The sequence below is a fragment of the Erpetoichthys calabaricus genome, chromosome 2 (assembly GCF_900747795.2).
Source record: "Erpetoichthys calabaricus chromosome 2, fErpCal1.3, whole genome shotgun sequence".
In the NCBI taxonomy this organism is placed as follows: domain Eukaryota; kingdom Metazoa; phylum Chordata; class Cladistia; order Polypteriformes; family Polypteridae; genus Erpetoichthys; species Erpetoichthys calabaricus.
The window spans coordinates 61,433,189-61,452,441 of NC_041395.2; the positions used below are offsets into that span (position 1 = coordinate 61,433,189).

The 19,253-nt window shown below is 38.1% G+C and overlaps 1 protein-coding gene across 1 annotated transcript in view; it reads right to left on the bottom strand.

Moving 5' to 3' along the window:
- The window catches only part of LOC114645928 (protein kinase C-binding protein NELL1-like), a 1,522,815-nt gene that overhangs the window by 35,667 nt on the left and 1,467,895 nt on the right, over window positions 1-19,253 (bottom strand). The window contains exon 17 of the mRNA XM_028793848.2: window positions 9,525-9,718. Coding sequence (XP_028649681.1) covers window positions 9,525-9,718 — 194 coding nt within the window. The remainder of the gene's footprint in view (window positions 1-9,524; window positions 9,719-19,253) is intronic.

The window sequence follows — 19,253 nt, forward strand, 5'->3', positions numbered from 1 at the left end:
GTGTAAGGAGACAAAACAGAAGAGGTAGAAGAGGTTCAACACATAGGTCCGTTTCTGATGAAATAAGGGCCACAATTGCGGACCATGTTATAAATCATGGCCTTTCAATGGCTGAAGCAGGTCAAAGGGTGCAGCCAAATTTGGGGAGAACAACCGTATCCTCGATTGTTCAGACATTTCGCAGAGAGAACAGGTGTGTAAATCAATGATTTTACTCTGTATTTGTGTGTATTACTTTATAATGTTACAGTATGTCATATATTTACAATAGTCCACACTAGACAACATGTATGTTACTGTTGTCCATTCAGTGTTGTATTTTTACTGTGACACATAGGACTTCAAGACTTCCTGGAAGAGGTGGCAGGGGGCCTATCTGCACTCCTCAACAGGAAGAGGCTATTTGTGCTATGGTCATAGCAAATTATGCCATAAGACTCAAGGAAATACAAACTGCCATTATTGCTGACAACGATGTGTTTGAGAATGTCCAGTCTGTCAGCATCTCAACTATTGACAGAGTGCTGAGGAGAAACCAAATGAGTATGAAGCAGTTATACTATGTACCATTTGAAAGGAATAGTGAAGAAGTGAAGGAATGTCGGTACCAGTATGTGCAGGTAAGACTGAACATGTGCAGTAATACTGTAACTGTAATCTACTGTACAGCAAATAGTCCAACATTGTATATTGACATGCAGTACATTTGATTTCACCTTGACACATTTGCTACCGCTGTGAAAGCAACATGAATACGTTAGATTTGACTCTATTGTCTCCAAAATGAAAATGCATTTTACATCAAACTTACTGTAGTATCTTGTTTGATACAGCGTATAATGGACCTGGAATCAAGTGAACCACCACATATTTTCATATACATGGATGAGGCTGGCTTCAACTTGGCCAAAGGAAGAAGACGTGGGCGTAATTTGATTGGACAGAGAGCTACTGTTGACGTGCCAGGCCAGCGGAGTGGGAACATCACTATGTGTGCGGTTATTTCAGACAATGGGGTCCACACTCATATTCCTCTTGTGGGGCCATACAACACCCAACAACTGCTGACCTTCTTGAACACCCTCTACAGGGATCTCATTCCTGAAGAGGAGATTGGTCAAGAAAATGTACCACAGTATGTGATCATTTGTGATAATGTGAGTTTCCATCACTCCAAACTAATCAGACAATGGTTTGCCAACCAGGATGCTGATGGAATTCCTACCTCCATATTCCCCATTCCTCGACCCAATTGAGGAGTTCTTCTCAGCTTGGAGGTGGAAGGTATATGAGCATAACCCACATACACAAATGACACTGCTTGCTGCCATGGAAGCTGCGTGTGGGGATATAACAGCAGACGCCTGCAGAGGTTGGATAAGACATTCTAGGAGGTTCTTTCCACGCTGCATTGCAAAGGAAGATATTTGTTGTGATGTGGATGAGAACATGTGGCCCAATATACAGGATCAGCAGCAATTGTAGAGAGCATTTAGAGTTTCAGTATGTATATATTGTTTTCGATGTTGTAATTTTTTTTCCTTCATTTCATATGTTATGCATAAAGTATTGTAATGCATTTTTTTGCTAGACTCCAAGTGCAGTGCATGGTATGTCACCATATACCTGTGCAATCAATAAAATATTCTACTTGAATCAATCTCCCGCAATCGGTGTTTTGTATTTTTATGTTTCCTGCCCTTGTCATTCAGATGTTTTGTGCATCAGAAAATGTTTAGATTGTGCCAATTTTATATTGATAACATGCCTTTACATTTTGGCTGTCATGTCCGTGGACGATGATTCATGGACTTGGCATTTTGATGGCACTGACATATTCAGTGATGTAAATACTTGCTTTTGAGGCATGGATTAAGGATTTTGAAGAGGTTACCTGCTTTTGCTGGTCATCCATGATGTTTTGCCATTTACACTAAGTGTTTTGAGAAATGCACTCGCTGTTATGCAAATGTTAAGTCTGTTGTGAGAAAGGCACCAAAGCAACTAAGAAAAACTGTAATTTACTAAGTCCATGGCAAGCAAGACGCACGCAAGACAGCCACGCCCACCAACTCACAGAGCCCCTCCCACCAACAATTCACTAAGCAGCCGACCATGGCACACGCACGTCAGAGCCTCGCCCACCAACAATTCGCGCGCAAGCGAAAGCATTTGCCAACAATGTTTTCATTTATCAAGAACGAAAGTCAGAGGTTCGAAGACAATCACATACCATCGTAGTTCCGACCATAAACGATGCCGACTGGCGATTGACTGTTCACCCATCAATACATCGTCCTCACTGGGCATCCTTCCCCTCACACCCCGTTCCGCCTTCCGCGTGCGACTGCTGTCCAGCCCCATCCCTCGCTCTGGGAGGTGGGGGCGTGGCAGTGGTCCTCCAGTTTTCAGTCATGGACAATTGTATGTTGCTCTCTCCAGAGTTCTCTTACAGTCATATCCTCAAACCCACCCCATAAGAAGAAGCATGTTTGTCGCGGATGTGAATTGCTGTATGCAGCGTGTAAAACAGTTTGTTTGTCGCGGATGTGAATCGCTGTATGCGGCGTGTAAAACAGTTTGAGAGTGGTATCCCATGGTCTTACAGTTGGTGGGCGGGTCTCTGTTAGTTGCTCTTGCGAGCAGGCACATGACCAGGCAGTGTGTATGCTTCGAGAGCGAGAGTGGACACGACAGGACCTTCTAAGAAAAATCATATTTGTCGCGAATGTGAATCGCTGTATGCAGCGTGTAAAACAATTTGTTTGTCGCGGATGTGAATCGCTGTATGCAGCATGTAAAACAGTTTGTGAGGGGTATCCCATGGTCTTAGCAGTGTCTATGCTTCAATGTGAATCGCTGTATGCAGCGTGTAAAACGCTGTATTGTATGTTGCCCTCTCCAGAGTTCCATCTTTTCATTCACCTACAGTCGTATCCTCAAAACCAACCCCATTTGGACAACTGGGTCTTTCAGGAAGTGTTCACCCATCAATACATAATTATGTGGCATATGCTACGCCGCAGGTTGGCTAGTTTGTAGATATTTATTTACTTATTATCCTTTTGAGTACTACTGCTGTTATCACTGCTCCTGCGTTGTACACGCAGTTGAACCCAAGTCCTTTACACAAGCAAATAAAATTGCTCTTGTGCAGCAAAAAAAAAAAAAAAAAAAAAAAACCTCTAAAGTAAAACACTCATAAAGAATACTGCACCACCCATTACTGGCAACTAAATGAAAAGTGTTTAGGAGCAAAGCCTGCAATTTGTTTAAACTTGCAGACAGAAACCCCATGCACATGCAGCTCTCGGTCCTTGAGGAAATGATTATATCTGCTCAATACATCAGTAAAAAAAAAAGCTTCAAATTTCAGCCAAAGTGCCAATGCTTTTTGTTTAATTAACCCAAAAGGCATGTTTTTGGGATGAAAACATGGACCAAAAAAAAAAAAAAAAAACCAGACACAGGGAAAAAATACAAACTCCAAACTGACAACAACTAGCCTTGTGATTCAGATCCATGATGAAGCAGTGCTAACCACTACACTACTATGCATGTAGAGTTTAAAAACTTTACAAAATCTGAATATGATAAATAGATGCATGAACTTATGTTTTACAGAAAAATAATGTTAGGAGTGACCAACAAAATTAATTTCAATTGATAAAAGTTATTTAAAATAATATTTCATTGTCAGGCTTGGTTAATTCAGTTTAGGGTAGTGGAGAGAACCATTGTATAACTCAAAATACCAAAGGATGAATGTTGTTCAAATGTATTGTATTTCTTGCCTGTAAATTATTTTTCAAATACAAATTACAATGAGAGAAGACATAGTAAGCAGAGAGGGAGAGAAAAGAAATAGTAGTTTCTCAGTGGTGCTAATATATATTGCATTCTTTAATCAGGCTACATATTGTTCAAAATTGATTCTAATAATGACATAATTGAAAAAATAACAGTCAATTTCTAGAAGGGCAGTATGTATTTAGAAACTCTACCATTAAATGCTATAGTTGTGTCTCTGTTACACCCTATCAATTCAGTGAAATCATTATTATACTCCCTACAGTGTCAATTGTAGCCATTATCTGATACATGCATCTGTCTGATAGTCACTTTTGATTAATGTTCATATATACAGTACTGTTTGAAAAAAAATGCAACTTTTAAAGTTCTATGTTGTTGAGCACAAAATATATCAGCTCACAGCATTTCAAAGAAACATGCTTGTTTTTTAAAAGAGACTAGATTAAAAGATAACCTCTAAAATCACGTACAGTGCACTGCAAAGGGAGTATTAATAGTAATGAAGTATATATATTATCATAAACTAGCAAACAGTTATAAAAAAGCACAAGAGATATGATTTAAAATGAAATTGCATTTATGCCAAATTAAATAAATAACAAGTCAGAAAATGTATGCATGGTGTAATATTCAGAAGTATTCTAGAACTTGATTGAAACTGATTTGAAATTTTCAACATTTTACATTGTTTTAATTACTTCATCAAATTGTCAGTTTTCACATTTTCGTTTATTAAATTTGGTTTGTAATGATAAGTATTGTTCAGAAATAACAGAGATAATAGAATGCTGTGACATGCGCTAGTAGACTACGTTAAATGCATGGTTTTTAACAGTGTCATGGTTCAGCCATTGTTTTTCCTCTAGTTCAAGTGAATTGCTTATTTACTCTTTTGTTTACTTCTTAAATGCTATTTTGTATATTATGTTATTAATTCTATTTTTGTTTTGTTTATATGTTATGCATTAATTATTGTTTATTTCACTTTGATATTTATTAGTGTTTTTTGTTATCTGCTTTGTCTCACAGCACTACCAGAAGTATGTCATAGGCATACCAGTCAACAGCAAATGGAGTCTGTGTGGCGAAGCTAAGAAGACCATCTGCTACATAGTGCCCGGGTGCCATGTACTGGACCTGAAGTAATATCTTGAACATCACAACAAGGTCTGTATGTACGTGCATTGGACACTTTGCTAACAGCTGGGTGCTCCAACTGCAGACAAGTGGTATGATAATACCCTGATGCGGCCGTTGACACCAGAGACTGTGTCATCATGTGGGACAAGACTGTTCCTAAATATTGTACCATCACTGCCAACAGGCCGGACAAGAAGAGCAATTCATGTGTCTTTATTGATGTGACAGTTACAGTCCCGGATGACAACAACATCCTAAGCAGGGAGGAGGAGAAGATTGACAAGGATAAAGACCTTGAGATTGAAGTCAGATGCATGTGGAACACGAGTACAAGAGTGGATCCTTTAGTCATAGGCGCAATGGGAGCCATCGAGACAGGGTTCCAAGGGAAGCTGAACAAGCTCCTGTGTAGTGTCAGCACATAAGAGATGCAGAAGACTGTACTCCTCAGTACAGCCCATATTCTTAGACTAGTTATCAGCTAAACAACAACATAAGTTCAAAGCCTGAGAATTCTAGTTGACTCTGGCAAACATACAGGCATATCTTAGTGTGCTGAGAGGAGGTTGGTAACAATAATAATAATAATTCAAAAACTATATATAGTATAGGAGAAACAGACATAGGAAAATAAAATGTAAAGATGAACACAACAGTAGGACTCTAGACATTGAATGCATTGCTAAGTCTTGGATTCAAAACTGACTTTTTTATTACAGAACTTCTGTACAAGTTCTCTTTATCACAATGCTTCTTCTTTATTAGTTCTCCTTTTATCCTTCTCTCTCTTTCTTGTCCACTCCTCCACCTTTCCAGGTGAGCTTCGTTCAACTCCACACCCACTTATGACTCCTGGAGTGAGGTGTAATATCTTCCTTTTATGCAGGACACAGGAGTTCTTCTGATGTCAGGACTCTGCACAGAGAAAGCACTTCCAGTTCTGGCGGAAGCCCAGCAAAGTAGGGACAGGCACTCCCAGCAGCAGTTCGGTGGCAACTGGGCGACAGTCAACTTGGCGAAAAGACAACTCAGCCAAAGACAACCTGACGAAAAGACAACTCGGCGAAAGATAACCCGGCGAAATACAACTCGGCGACATCCTTTACCAGTTAGGTAATAGTTAGGTTCAAAGAGATTTTTTAATTATATTTAAATGACAACGTGATTTAAAATGTTGAAAATAAATTTATATAATTGATGAACAAAATTTATTCTTCAGATGGAACAAACTCTATCTTACATTATCTTCTGCAACCAAAATTGCTAATCCTTTATATAAATTGTATTGATTGTAATCGTATGATAACGTTATTTAGAATACAAAGGTGACCTGCAAGTACGGCTTAAGGAATATCTTTACTCTGAACGTATTGGTACTCTCATAAAGCAGGTGATTCTGTGGATTTTCCGGCACCCTACGTTGTCATTTAAATATCATTAAAAAAATCTCTTTGAACCTAACTATTACCTAACTGGTAAAGGATGTCGCCGAGTTGTCTTTTGGCCAAGTTGTTTTTTTGCCGAGTTGTCTGTCGCCCACTTGTCTTTTTGCCGAGATGTCTGTTGCCTAGTTACCCATGAACGCCCTGCAGCACCCTGTTTGCCTGTCTGTTCCAGATCAGTCTTTGGAAGGCCATACCTTGAACTTGAGGCCTGTTTAGGCTTAGATGAAGCTTTAGTTGTCGTATCCATTTCCTTCTGAGCTTTTCTTCTGCTGCTCATGCTTGTATATCCTTGCATATACTGTAATTAAAGCCCTTCGGGGTGAGTAAATACAGGGTACCATGGGATAATAGTAAAAAAAAAGGTAGAGTAACACACCTGCTATTGGAGTTTCGTCTCAGACATCTATCTACCGTAACAGACCAGACAAATTTTGTGGAGAACTGATTAGGTTTTTATCAAATTCCACTTATACATTTTCAAATTTAAGTTCCAAATTTATAAAGACATCCCCAAGCACAGCCAAAACACTGCTCAGAAGTTCACAAAATTTGGTAGACGCATTTAGGACTTTTTGTGACTTGTGAATTTTAAGTTCAATTTAAAGCTTGAAATTTGAACTTACAAATTTCTAAATGTTCAAATGCAGTAGTCACAGCCACTAAACTATAATTATAAAGACAATTAGGCATATATAAATGAAAGACCTGGAGCAGTCCGCTTTGCTCATGCTCAACCACAGCCACTAGATGGTTCTTGTAATCACTTTTAAATTTGTTCAGCGCTTACATGCACCTCACTTCTCACTAAGACCTGTTTGTGGCAAATGCTGATGTGCAACCATGATGTTGTGCTAATGATACAGATGAAGAGACACAATGTCAAAATGAAGCAAACGTTGCGGCTCAGCAGCCTGCAAGTGAAACACCTTAGCAACAGAGGGAAAAGCTTGAAGTATCTGGAGGTATTTTCTCAAGAAAAATATTAATAGGACTCATATGCCAGTGATGCAGCTAAAATCTGGTATTGCAGGTATCTTCCTATGAAAGCCTGTGGTGGAGCAAACACAGGTGTGTCTATATCCTCTGCACTGGGTAATTCTTAAGAGTTAGCTGACACCGAATATAGTAAAACTGATAGGGAGTCTTCGGGTTGTTTTTTTGTCACCAAGACCACACGCAGCTAGTTTATTATTCTGTATTTGAGTTGGGGATGCCACCCATAAGACCATCTCAGCTGCATGAGGCAAGGTCCAGGCTTCTACTTCTCTAATTTTTAACATCTTAAATTTAGCAAGGAATTAATGCAACATTTTTCTACAGTAATTTCAGGTGAACTGATCCATCAGTTTTCAAATTCATCTGCAAAAGTCCAAAAAATGTCTTTTTATTACTTACATGAAAAATGATTTTTTTAACAGATTTGAATTTAAATGGACTAAAATATGAAGAATAAACATAGCTGGTATTGCATTTTGCATATATTTTGGTCACACATTATACTTGTGTTGTAAATAAAAGACATACCCGCAATATTTTTTGTAGAAATACTTGTATAGATGTACCTGTTTAACATTCCTCCCAAAGCACTAGCTATTACATTATGAGCAGTTTCACTTAATTAGTTCATTTCAGTAGGCCACTCCAGCCACAAATTGGAGGAAATGCATTCTGCATTCTCTTAACATTGAAATCCCAATAGTAATAAAATATAGTAGTTGGTCAGATTATTGGTAATGTTAGATGGAAAACTCTACTTTTAACAGTTTCAATAAACGTGCTACATATTAATATCCAAGAATTAATCCCTGTGGACTCTTGTGTTCAGTATTTTAATAAAAATATATAAGCTGCTATAGATATAAATGAAGTGAGCTCTACTTTATTTTTTTAAAACATACATTATTAAGTACTATCAAATATCCATGAGAGATTAAAAAAACACAATCTGTCTTAATGTTCTCAGGAAGCATTAGCTTATAAAATCATTCACATATTACAACACTTCGCCTTTCAATGAACGTTTGAGAGAAGTATTATAAGGTGCATACTGAGCATAATTCTTCATGCTAAATAAAATAATTAAAGTTTAATAAATGCATTTGTATGTTCAAACCATACTTTAGATAGCAATTGTTACAATGTCAAACTCTATTATATTTGTTGAGGTTTCATAAAAATGTAATAGTGTACTGTAAAGTGTCCACATATTTAACACTAAGGAATTTTTAAAAAACAGTTTTTGTCATTTTTCTGCCCAACACATAAACATGCTCTAAAAAAAATTGACTGCACTCTATGAATGCAGGTTATACTTGGGTAAGCAGTATAAAGAATTCAATATTTGTGTTTCTGAAGGGAAGCAGCTGCTCTGAATTGAACACAATAGGAAAATTCTTCAGTGACTGATCATACTGTCTCTGGCTGGGCATTCATTTTTAAACAACTACACTATAATATGTATCTAATATAAAACTTGCTTTTCAAAATACACCACAATTTTTATTACAATAAAATTTATTTGAATCTTACTGAGGTCATAGGACATGTAAACAATTCACAACAGTAATGAAAGTTTGAAAAAACTTGAATATTTCAAGATAATGGATGTATGAATAATAAAGGAAAAACTGAATCAGGACGGCATGGTGGCGCTGCTGCCTCACAGTTAGGAGACCCGGGTTCGCGTCCCGGGTCCTCCCTGTGTGGAGTTTGCATGTTCTCCCCGTGTCTGTGTGGGTTTCCTCCGGGCGCTCCAGTTTCCTCCCACAGTCCAAAGACATGCAGGTTAGGTGCATTGGCGATTCTAAATTGTTCCTAGTGTGTGCTTGGTGTGTGTGCGTGTGTGTGTGAGTCTGCGCGCCCTGTGGTTGGCTGGTGCCCTGCCCGGGGTATGTTTCCTGCCTTGCGCCCTGTGTTGGCTGGGATTGGTTCCAGCAGATCCCTGTGACCCTATAGTTAGGATATAGTGGGTTGGATAATGGATAGATGGATGGAAACTGAATCAATAGTTCAGGTTTTGGTGCCTACATCCAGTAATACTGCTTACCAATTTATGTTTATTGTTTAATGTTTTGGTAACAAATTAAAAAAGCCTGAAACTGAAAAAATAACGAAAGAAAATCTCACCTTGCATGAACACACTGAACATCTATCTTCTTTCAGTGTCCAGACCTGTCCATTGCGCTTCAGGCCTCCTTCATGAGGACAGTCCCCTGTGCAGGAAGGCCCAGAGGGGCACAGGCAGTCAAAGCTCCCCTCCAAGTTCACACAAGCAGAGTCATTCCAGCAGCTGTGTGTTCTTGTGCTACATTCATCAATATCTATAAGTAAAACAGTCCAATACTTCATGTCAAGTGATGAAGAACAGAAAAAAACAGACTTTCCAAATCATAAATGATCTTCATTTAACTTCCCCACACTATAAAATGTTGATTGTGAGTTTACTTTAAATCACAGTATTTTACTGTAACATATTACTGTATATTAGAACAAAAGTACAATACAGTGACTTCACAGTAAACTGGGCCAAAATATAATGTGCTGTAGCAGTACACTGCTGCTGAATCACAGTAATTTTCTGAATTTTTACATGCTAACAGTAGTAGTACTGCAATTTAGTAGCCATTTATTTACTAAAATAATTTTGGTTTAAAGAAAATTTGTCTGTAACCTAAAAGTTAAAAAAACTAGAAATTCAGCAATCAGTCATCTGACTGTTAGACGCGCAGACAGTTTTATACATTAATGCAATACCAATGTTTCATACAAATTCAAATACAAATTATTTCATGTTGTCTGATGGAAAAGAAAAGATTGCTTTTGTGATGTGAGGAGTGCTACAGGTTCACCAGTTTATTAAAAAAAAATCATAAATAAGCTTCCATAACCCCAAAACATTTTCAGCTCACACAGAAAAATTTGTTTGCTAGCCATCTTTAAGTTGTTTTTTCTCACAGTGTAAAGGTGTGAAGTCTCATAAGGAACAATTTATAGTGTTGACGCAATGGGGGTGTTTCTTATGCTAATATACTAACCTTATGCAAATTTACTTTTTTGTGCCATTCTGACTTTACAGCAATACACCAATTACCGTATTCCAAAAACTATTGTAACAATTTGAAACAATGAATTGATGCTCACAGCTAAAACATAGCTTACGTGTAAGTACAGTATATGTGTACTCATATATTTAAAATCATCATTTTAATCATTTATTATATTACAGTTTTTTGACTGTGTAGCATGTGGCCGGGGAGGACTGGGAGACCAAGCGTGGCCAGAGAGTTACCTCCCCCAGAATGCTAGATGGCAACCCCCCTGGGTTGCAGTGGTGCCTCGGACTCCCACAGGGCTTCATGGGAGTTGGAGTGTGATGCAGACCTGTTGGGATCTGCAGGCGCCGCCAGGGGGTGCTGCAGCAGGAGCTGCTGGGCCCTTATGGGCAGTTCTTCCACACCTGGAAGGGCTGCTGGAAACGAGTAATCAAGCACCTGGAGCACTTCCGGGTGCTTTATAAAATGAGCCAGCAGCCACTACTCTAGAAACCAGAGTCGGGAGGAGGAAGACGAAGCTTGACCAGAGGAGCGGATGAGAAGGAAAAGTGTAAAGAAAGAGTATTGTTTGTGTGCTGTGCTTGGAGTGTGTTATACTTGTGGGGAACGGGGAAGGCGTTTTCCACAAGGGAAAAAGAAAAATAAACGTTGTGTGCTTTGAACTTGTGTCCCACGCCTGTTTGTGTCGGGTTCAGCTGGTGGTGCCAGCCTGGTGGGCCACAACTGTGAAAATACACAGTTAACATAATGTATTTTTACAGGATTTTTTTATAGTTTATTCACTTGTTTTTCGCCAAATTTACATCAAGTTGAGTTTTGAAGGTCCTAATTTTTTTTTCTCCTCTCCACTTCAATACTTGGTCACTTATTTCTCATGTCTGTGGTTCTCTATGTGAACTTTCAAATGTTTGAACAATAAGACACATTTAAAAAAATAAAGAAGCACCATTCAATTTGGGCTTATCTAGCATCATTTACAGAACAATTCCTGCCTCTTTGGAGAGAGAGAACAAAAGAAGGAAGGCGTATGTTTTCCAAATTCATAACATGGCACATGCTTTCTTTGTATGGCCTTAGCCAAGTTGAAAACATCCAAAGTTATGGTATACTTTAGAGTCTCAAAATTTTAAGATTCTTGAGTCATTTATTTCTAATTATCATGTGATTGTTGCGGCTTTTGACCTAACCCTACCTTCTGGTATAAATATGGTGGCATGCTAGCTATCCCTAGGTGAATAAAACTTGGTTACAATGAACTGTTAGTGGTTGTCAGCACAACTAAAATAATTTATTATAGTTTATTGACAGATTTCTTCAGTTTCAGCCCTCCTGGTCTCCTTTCATTTGCTTTTATATTGTGACACATTTGGTCTTTTGTTCTTACTGGTTTTGACTTCCTTTGCATTTCTTTCACTATTTTTTTTGTCTTCCTCCCTGCTGTCATCTCCTGGTCAGTTTTTATGTCAAAGCACTTGACAGAATTGAGTAGGGGTTCCAGATAAATGCCCAAAACCATGAATACCCTGTCATATGATACATCTTTGTCTTGAGGTTACAGAGGTGCCTCACGCTCCCTAAATGGTGGAATCTTTTGGGTAACCATGGGTCAACCTATTTCAAGCCAGTTACCTCTGGGTTAAATATGGCTATATTGGCAATGTGCAGTATACCTCGTGGATAAAGGAAATCTTTTCCTCATCAGTTAGTGGTGCCTTCAGTGTGAAAATCAGGCAATTAGTTGGCAATTGGTTCTTTTGGTTTCTTGACTCTCCTTTTGTTTTCCGGTTTACATCTTATAGTTTCTCCTTTTTTGTTTCGGTCAATCTGTATTTGTCTGTCTTTCTGGCTCCTGACTACTTGCTTATGCCATTTGATTATTCTCTGGAAAATCATTTTTAATCACCTTTAGGCAATCCTTAGGCTCACAATAAATACCCAAATAAATCATGTAATGAAGCAGAATGCATCCAGCTTTCTTGAAGTATTTGTCTGGGTGCAAGGTGGCCACTTGCTTTGTGTCTATCCAGTCGATCTCCTTATTGGATGTCTCTTTGAGATCTGCGATAACCTGTACTTTAATGTCAGCAAAACCAAGGAGCTGGTCATAGACTTCATTAGGCAGGAGGAGACAATTATAAATGTGTTTGTGTTCTGATGATGCGAAAGTGATAGAGCATTATTATGTAATGGACCAAAAGATTCATAATCTGGAATTCAAGTAAACACTATCCTTAAGCCAAAATCAAAAACAATAAATCGTAGTTGAAAATTGATCAGAAGTCATCTACCAAGAGCACTAGATAGATAGATAGATAGATAGATAGATAGATAGATAGATAGATAGATAGATAGATAGATAGATAGATAGATAGATAGATAGATAGATAGATAGATAGATAGATAGATTCTTTATTAATGCCAAGGGGAAATTCACATACTCCAGCAGCACATATGCTTGGATAGATATGAAGCGTTCTTTATGACTGTTGTACCCATAAAAAATATTCAAATATTCACATCCTGGAAGAAAACTAAGATCATTGCCTGTATTTATCAAGCATCTCAGAATTACTCCTGGGAATTGCATTGGCTAGTATTAGTCCTATCTCAGAGTAGGGCATGGGAAGTATTAATTAAACATCCTACTCTTACTCCCAACTAGGAATAAGAGGTCCCATTTGAGAGTGAGTAAACCTAAGGTGCAAACTGGCCCTCATGAAGATGTTTTGTGCTTCCTTTGAAATCATGATGACATTTTGTAGTTTTCTGAGAGTATTGCTTCACCATAATAATAATAATAATAATAATAATAATCAGAGTAGCAGGAAAAAAAGAAGGAAAACATAATAAGGTGAGATAATGTGCTAAGCTGCATGTAATTGTTGCTACTTCACAACAACATCATGAATGATACTGTAAAGAGCACCAAGATGGAAAGACCATGAAACACATACACTGAATCACAGTAAAGCCACAGTAAAGCCTGATAACAGGCATGTTTATTTGGTATACTGTATTAATCCCAGAGGGAAGTTTCCATTTTTACACATACCCCAACTTACTTAGTGTTTTAGGGGCAGAGTCAGCTATTTGTATAGCGCTCCTAGAGCAATTGAAGGTTATAGACCTTGCTCAAGGGCCCAACAGAGTAGCCTTCTTTACAGGAGACCCACTTACTAAATAAGGATCAGTTCAGACTACAAAAAGACTGGACTGGCCAGATGTTCCATTCTAGCTTTATAAAGAAAACTAGAGGGGTGGGAATTCTCATACACAGAACAGTTCCATTTGTAGCATCAGATGTAGTATCGGACCCCGAAGGGAGATATGTGATGGTCATGGGCAACTTGTATAACAGTAAAATGATTCTGATAAATGTTTATGCACCCAATGCTGATGATAAGGAATTCATGCAAAATCTATTTGCATCCATTCCCAATGTGAACACTCATAAAATTATAATGGCTGGGGACTTTAATTGTGTTTTAAATCCACTCTTAGATAGGACTCCTGTGTCAGGGGGGACGATATCTAATACTGCAAAGACAATTACACAGTTTTTAAATGATCACAACTTATCAGACCCCTGGAGGTTTCTTAACCCAAACTCAAGAACATATTCGTTCTACTCACCAGTGCATTACAGCTACTCAAGAATTGATTATTTTTTTATAGATAATAATTTCTTGTCTACAATTAAATCATGCAAATACGACAAAATTGTTATCTCCGACCATGCACCTCTAGTCTTGGAGCTAAAATCAATAAGCCCCTCACACTCACCTCGCAGATGGCGCCTTAACCCTCTTCTACTGGCAGACGAGAACTGCACACAATTTATATCCAAACAAAGTGTGAATTTCCCATTGGGATTAATAAAGTATCTATCTATCTATCTATCTATCTATCTATCTATCTATCTATCTATCTATCTATCTATCTATCTATCTATCTATCTATCTATCTATCTATCTATCAGCTTCTTCCTAGAGACAGACGTCTCCGCAGGAACACTCTGGGAAACTCTAAAGGCCTTCTTAAGAGGACAGATTATTTCATTTGTTTCCCACAGAAATAAATTAGAAACCAAGAAAATATCAGAGCTAAGAAGCGAAATTACTAGAATAGATGAAGAACAAGCCAGGCGTCCAAGCGAAGCTCTTCACAGGAAAAGGCAGGCCCTGCATACAGAACTTAACATCTTAACAACTAAAGAAACTGAACAACTTAATTATAAGTCTAGACATCATTACTATGAACACGGAGAAAAAGCTAATAAGCTTTTAGCTCAACAAATTCACAAACAAGAAGTTCGCAATGCAATACCAGTAATTACCAACACAAATGGAGAAGAAATTATAGACCATAAAAATATAATGCACACATTTAGAGATTATTATAAATCCTTATATTCTACTGAGCTCACAGAAGACAACACACAATCTAATGCATTTCTGGATACAATACAGACACCACAAATAGATGCTTTAAGTGCTAAGGAACTGGATAAACCTCTAATGCTAACAGAATTACTAGATGCTATAAAGTCACTACAAAGCGGGAAATCAGCAGGCCCTGATGGTTACCCCGTAGAATTTTATAAGAAATTCTCCACTCAGCTAGCTCCCCTCTTATTGGCAACATTTACAGAAGCTAGAGACAACCAGATACTACCTCAAACATTTCGACAAGCATTATTCACCGTCTTTCCTAAACAAAATAAGGACTTGTTACAATGTGCATCATACAGACCAATTTCACTCCTGACTAATGATGTTAAGATACTCTCAAAAATTCTAGCTAGAAGGATGGAGAAAGTGCTGCCATCGGAAATATCACAGGATCAAACTGGATTTATTAAAGGCCGACATCTATCTTCCAATCTCCGACGCTTGTTTAATGTTATATATACACTAGCAAAATCAAACACCCCAGAGATATTACTATCATTAGATGCAGAAAAAGCATTTGATATGATTGAATGGAACTACCTTTTCACTGCATTGGAGAAATTTGGGTTTGGCCCGAATATTTGTGCATGGATCAAACTACTGTATACCAATCCAGAAGCTTCAGTTTGTATTAATAACATTTGCTCAGACTACTTTAAGCTAGAACGTGGCACCAGACAAGGATGTCCCTTGTCACCACTGCTGTTTGCAATCGCCATTGAACCACTGGTGGTTCACTGCCGAAATTCTTATCAGATAAAGGGGATTGTCAGAGAAGGACTGGAACAGAAAATTTCTCTATATGCAGATGATATGGTTTTATATATATCAGACCCAGAAAACACTATCCCTGCAGTTCTAACAGCACTAACATAATTTCAAAAGATATCTGGTCTTAAAATTAATCTGAATAAAAGTATACTCTTTCCAGTGAATTCACAAGCATATAATATCAGATTGGACACCCTACCTTTTACCATAGCAGATCAGTTTAAATACCTAGGGGTAAATATCACAAGTAAACATAAAGCTCTTTATCAACAAAATTTTGCCGTCTGTATGGAAAAAATTAAGCAAGACCTGGATAGATGGTCAACCCTTCATCTCACTTTAGCCGGAAGAATTAACGTTGTTAAGATGAATATCCTTCCTAAACTTTTTTTATTTCAAAACATTCCAATATATATCAATAAATCATTTTTTAAGCAATTAGATTCAACAATAACCTCATTCATTTGGAGCTCAAAACACCCACGTATCCGAAGAGCGACCTTACAAAGACCTCAAGCAGAAGGTGGCATGGCTCTACCTAATTTTCAGTTTTATTACTGGGCAGCAAACATTCAAGCCATTAAAACCTGGACACAAATAAATGAACATACACAGGCCTGGTCCGCAATAGAAATAAAATCCTGTATTACTTCATTATACTCCCTGCTCTGCTCTCCAATAAATGCAAGTTATCGCAAATATACTAATAACCCAATTGTGCTTTACTCACTTAGAATATGGAACCAAATTAGAAAGCATTTTAAGATGCTAAATCTTTTATCGGTGGCACCTCTGCAAGAGAACCACCTCTTTCAACCCTCGCAAACATATCCAGTTTTTAATACCTGGAAAAGTTTTGGGATTAAAATGCTCAGAGATCTTTATATAGACAACATATTTGCATCTTTTGAACAATTACGTTCCAAATTCAACCTCCCAGCTACACATTTCTTTCACTATCTTCAAATTAGAAATATTGTTAAACAGAAATTGCCCGATTTTCCCCACCTCGCACCCTCCACAATGCTGGAAAAAATACTGCTCAATTTCGAGGAATTAAACACCATTTCCGCACTATATAAAATCCTATTAGAGTCCCTACCTTTCAAAGATCCAAGAGGACATTGGGAAGAAGATCTCTTAATCAATATATCAGAAAAGGAGTGGAAGGTAGCAAAGCAGAGAATTCACTCGAGCTCCATATGCGCAAAGCATAGAATTATTCAACTAAAAATTATGTATCGAGCTCATCTGTCTCGCTTAAAACTGTCCAAAATGTTTCCAGGGCAAGATCCAACCTGTGAACGCTGCAACCAAGCTCCTGCCTCACTGGGTCACATGTTCTGGGTCTGCACCAAATTAACATCATTTTGGACAAAAATTTTTAAGTGCCTTTCAGACAGCCTTGGGGTCACAATCCCTCCTAACCCATTAACAGCTGTGTTCGGGGTTCTTCCAGACGGACTTGAAGTGGAAAAGGATAAGCAAACGGTGATTGCATTTACTACACTTTTGGCACGCAGACTTATTCTGTTAAATTGGAAGAATCCTAACTCTCCTCTCATAAGTCAGTGGGAAACCGATGCTTTATATTATTTGAAATTGGAAAAAATCAAATTCTCAGTTAGAGGATCTGTACAAAATTTTTTCAAAACCTGGCAGGATCTGATCAATATTATTTTAGAATAAGAGAAATAACTATTACCACATTTAATTCCCTTCTCCATCTCTTATTTACAAATATATTTATTTCTCCCTTTCCTTTGCTTATTGTTGTCTTATTAAAAAGCCCTAAACAATTCTCCTTTAGCTAAGCTCTCCTTCTCTGGGGTGGGGTCTGATCTGTCTTTAATTTGTTTGGTTATAAATTGATCTATTAGTATGGAATGATTACAATAAAAATTAATTAAAAAAAAAAAAAAAGAGTAGCCTTCCTTCTATCACTGCCGGGATTCAAACCGGCAACCTTTGCATTACCAGCCCAGATCCTTTAACTACAAAGCTACCACTATGACAAAGAATTTAGCAATGAATGATACACAGCCGTACTTTCAAAAGAATTACCTTCCCACTGTTTTAGCTAAGGAAAATGTCACTTATAAATAGTAGTAACTGAAACTAGTCACAGCGTGTGCTATTCTGGAACTCACATTCATTCTTCCATTCTTCTGAATTGTTTTCTAGACTCACATGCTGTGTCCCTCTCCGTGATCCACCTTTATCTTTTGCATGGCTGTATTTATCCAATGCTATAGGAGTCTGTACCTGAGGCATTGGAACCTTCATGAGTCTTGAACCTTCCTGGACTTGTAAAGTGTAACCAGAATATTCCAGGGGTTTGTGGAATGCAACGCTCAGTGTATCTGTGTGACATTTCACTATCATCACCCATCCAGCCCAGCATATCTTCAGGGTAATATGATGGCTATACCTGTGTGATACTGCTTGCAATTCACATATGTGTGCTCATCCACACCTGGAACAATGATCTTTATGAACACACCATCCATAACACCAAAAACACCAGGAAAACCACCAATATGCATGAATGCAGCTTACTTCAACATTACCTCATGCAGTGGTGGGGTAGTGTATAATTCTGTGTTATTATCCCACATGTTGTAAAGTTTGGTTCAAAATTTGAGAAATGTTTGGTTGTCACATACTTACAGTAAATCATCACTATTGCAGAGCTGCATTTTCCCTGAGGCCAAAAAAATGTCATATTACTTACACTAATTTTGGCTAACAGCACACGGCTTCTTTGTTTAGATGGTTTTATCACAAAGACATTCAAGACTGGTTATGAATATTATTCCACCACTGTCAAATCAATATGATTGTATGAGTTAATCATTGTTGAGAATTTCCCAAGCATTCAACCATTCCTGGGATGTGTGTGTCATTCTATTAGTGACGTAGGACAGCCTATAAGCTCTCCTAAATCCAGGTGAAGTTAGAAGTAGTTTCTAAAATTAGGAAAACTGATAAAATGCTTATACTTCTACTCCTAAGAGTTAGACCAAAATTATACCACTAAGGGATTTTGGAGTCAGTTAGGACTGCTTTCCTACTGTTGTAAATGTTGTAAAATTTCTGGAATAGTTTTAGTATAGATTTTATTATATAAAAATTGAAGATCAATTTATAAATATTGCTTTGCAACAAATGGCATGAATTTCATTTTACTTTCATTAGTTTTGATACAGGCGCTATACAGCGCCCGGCCCGGCACAGACTGACACAGAGGCATGTGTAAAATCCAAACACAGACTTTATTTTCTTCAGCTGGAGGGCGCGTCTTCCCCGTGAACCCCCCAGCCACAATACAGTCCCATTAGAACTTAATATAAACAACACAACTCTCCACCTTGGCACCACCACTCCTCCCAGGCAACCTCGTCCTCTTCCTCCTGATTCTGGCTCCTGAGTGGTGGATGCTGGCCCTTTTTATAGCCCACCCGGAAGTGCTCCAGGTGCTTGATCACCTGTTGCTAATTGCACTTCTGGGCGGGGCTGTAGAGTTGTCTAGGTTGGCTCCAGGATCCATGCAGCACCCTCTGGCGGCCACCCCAGATCCC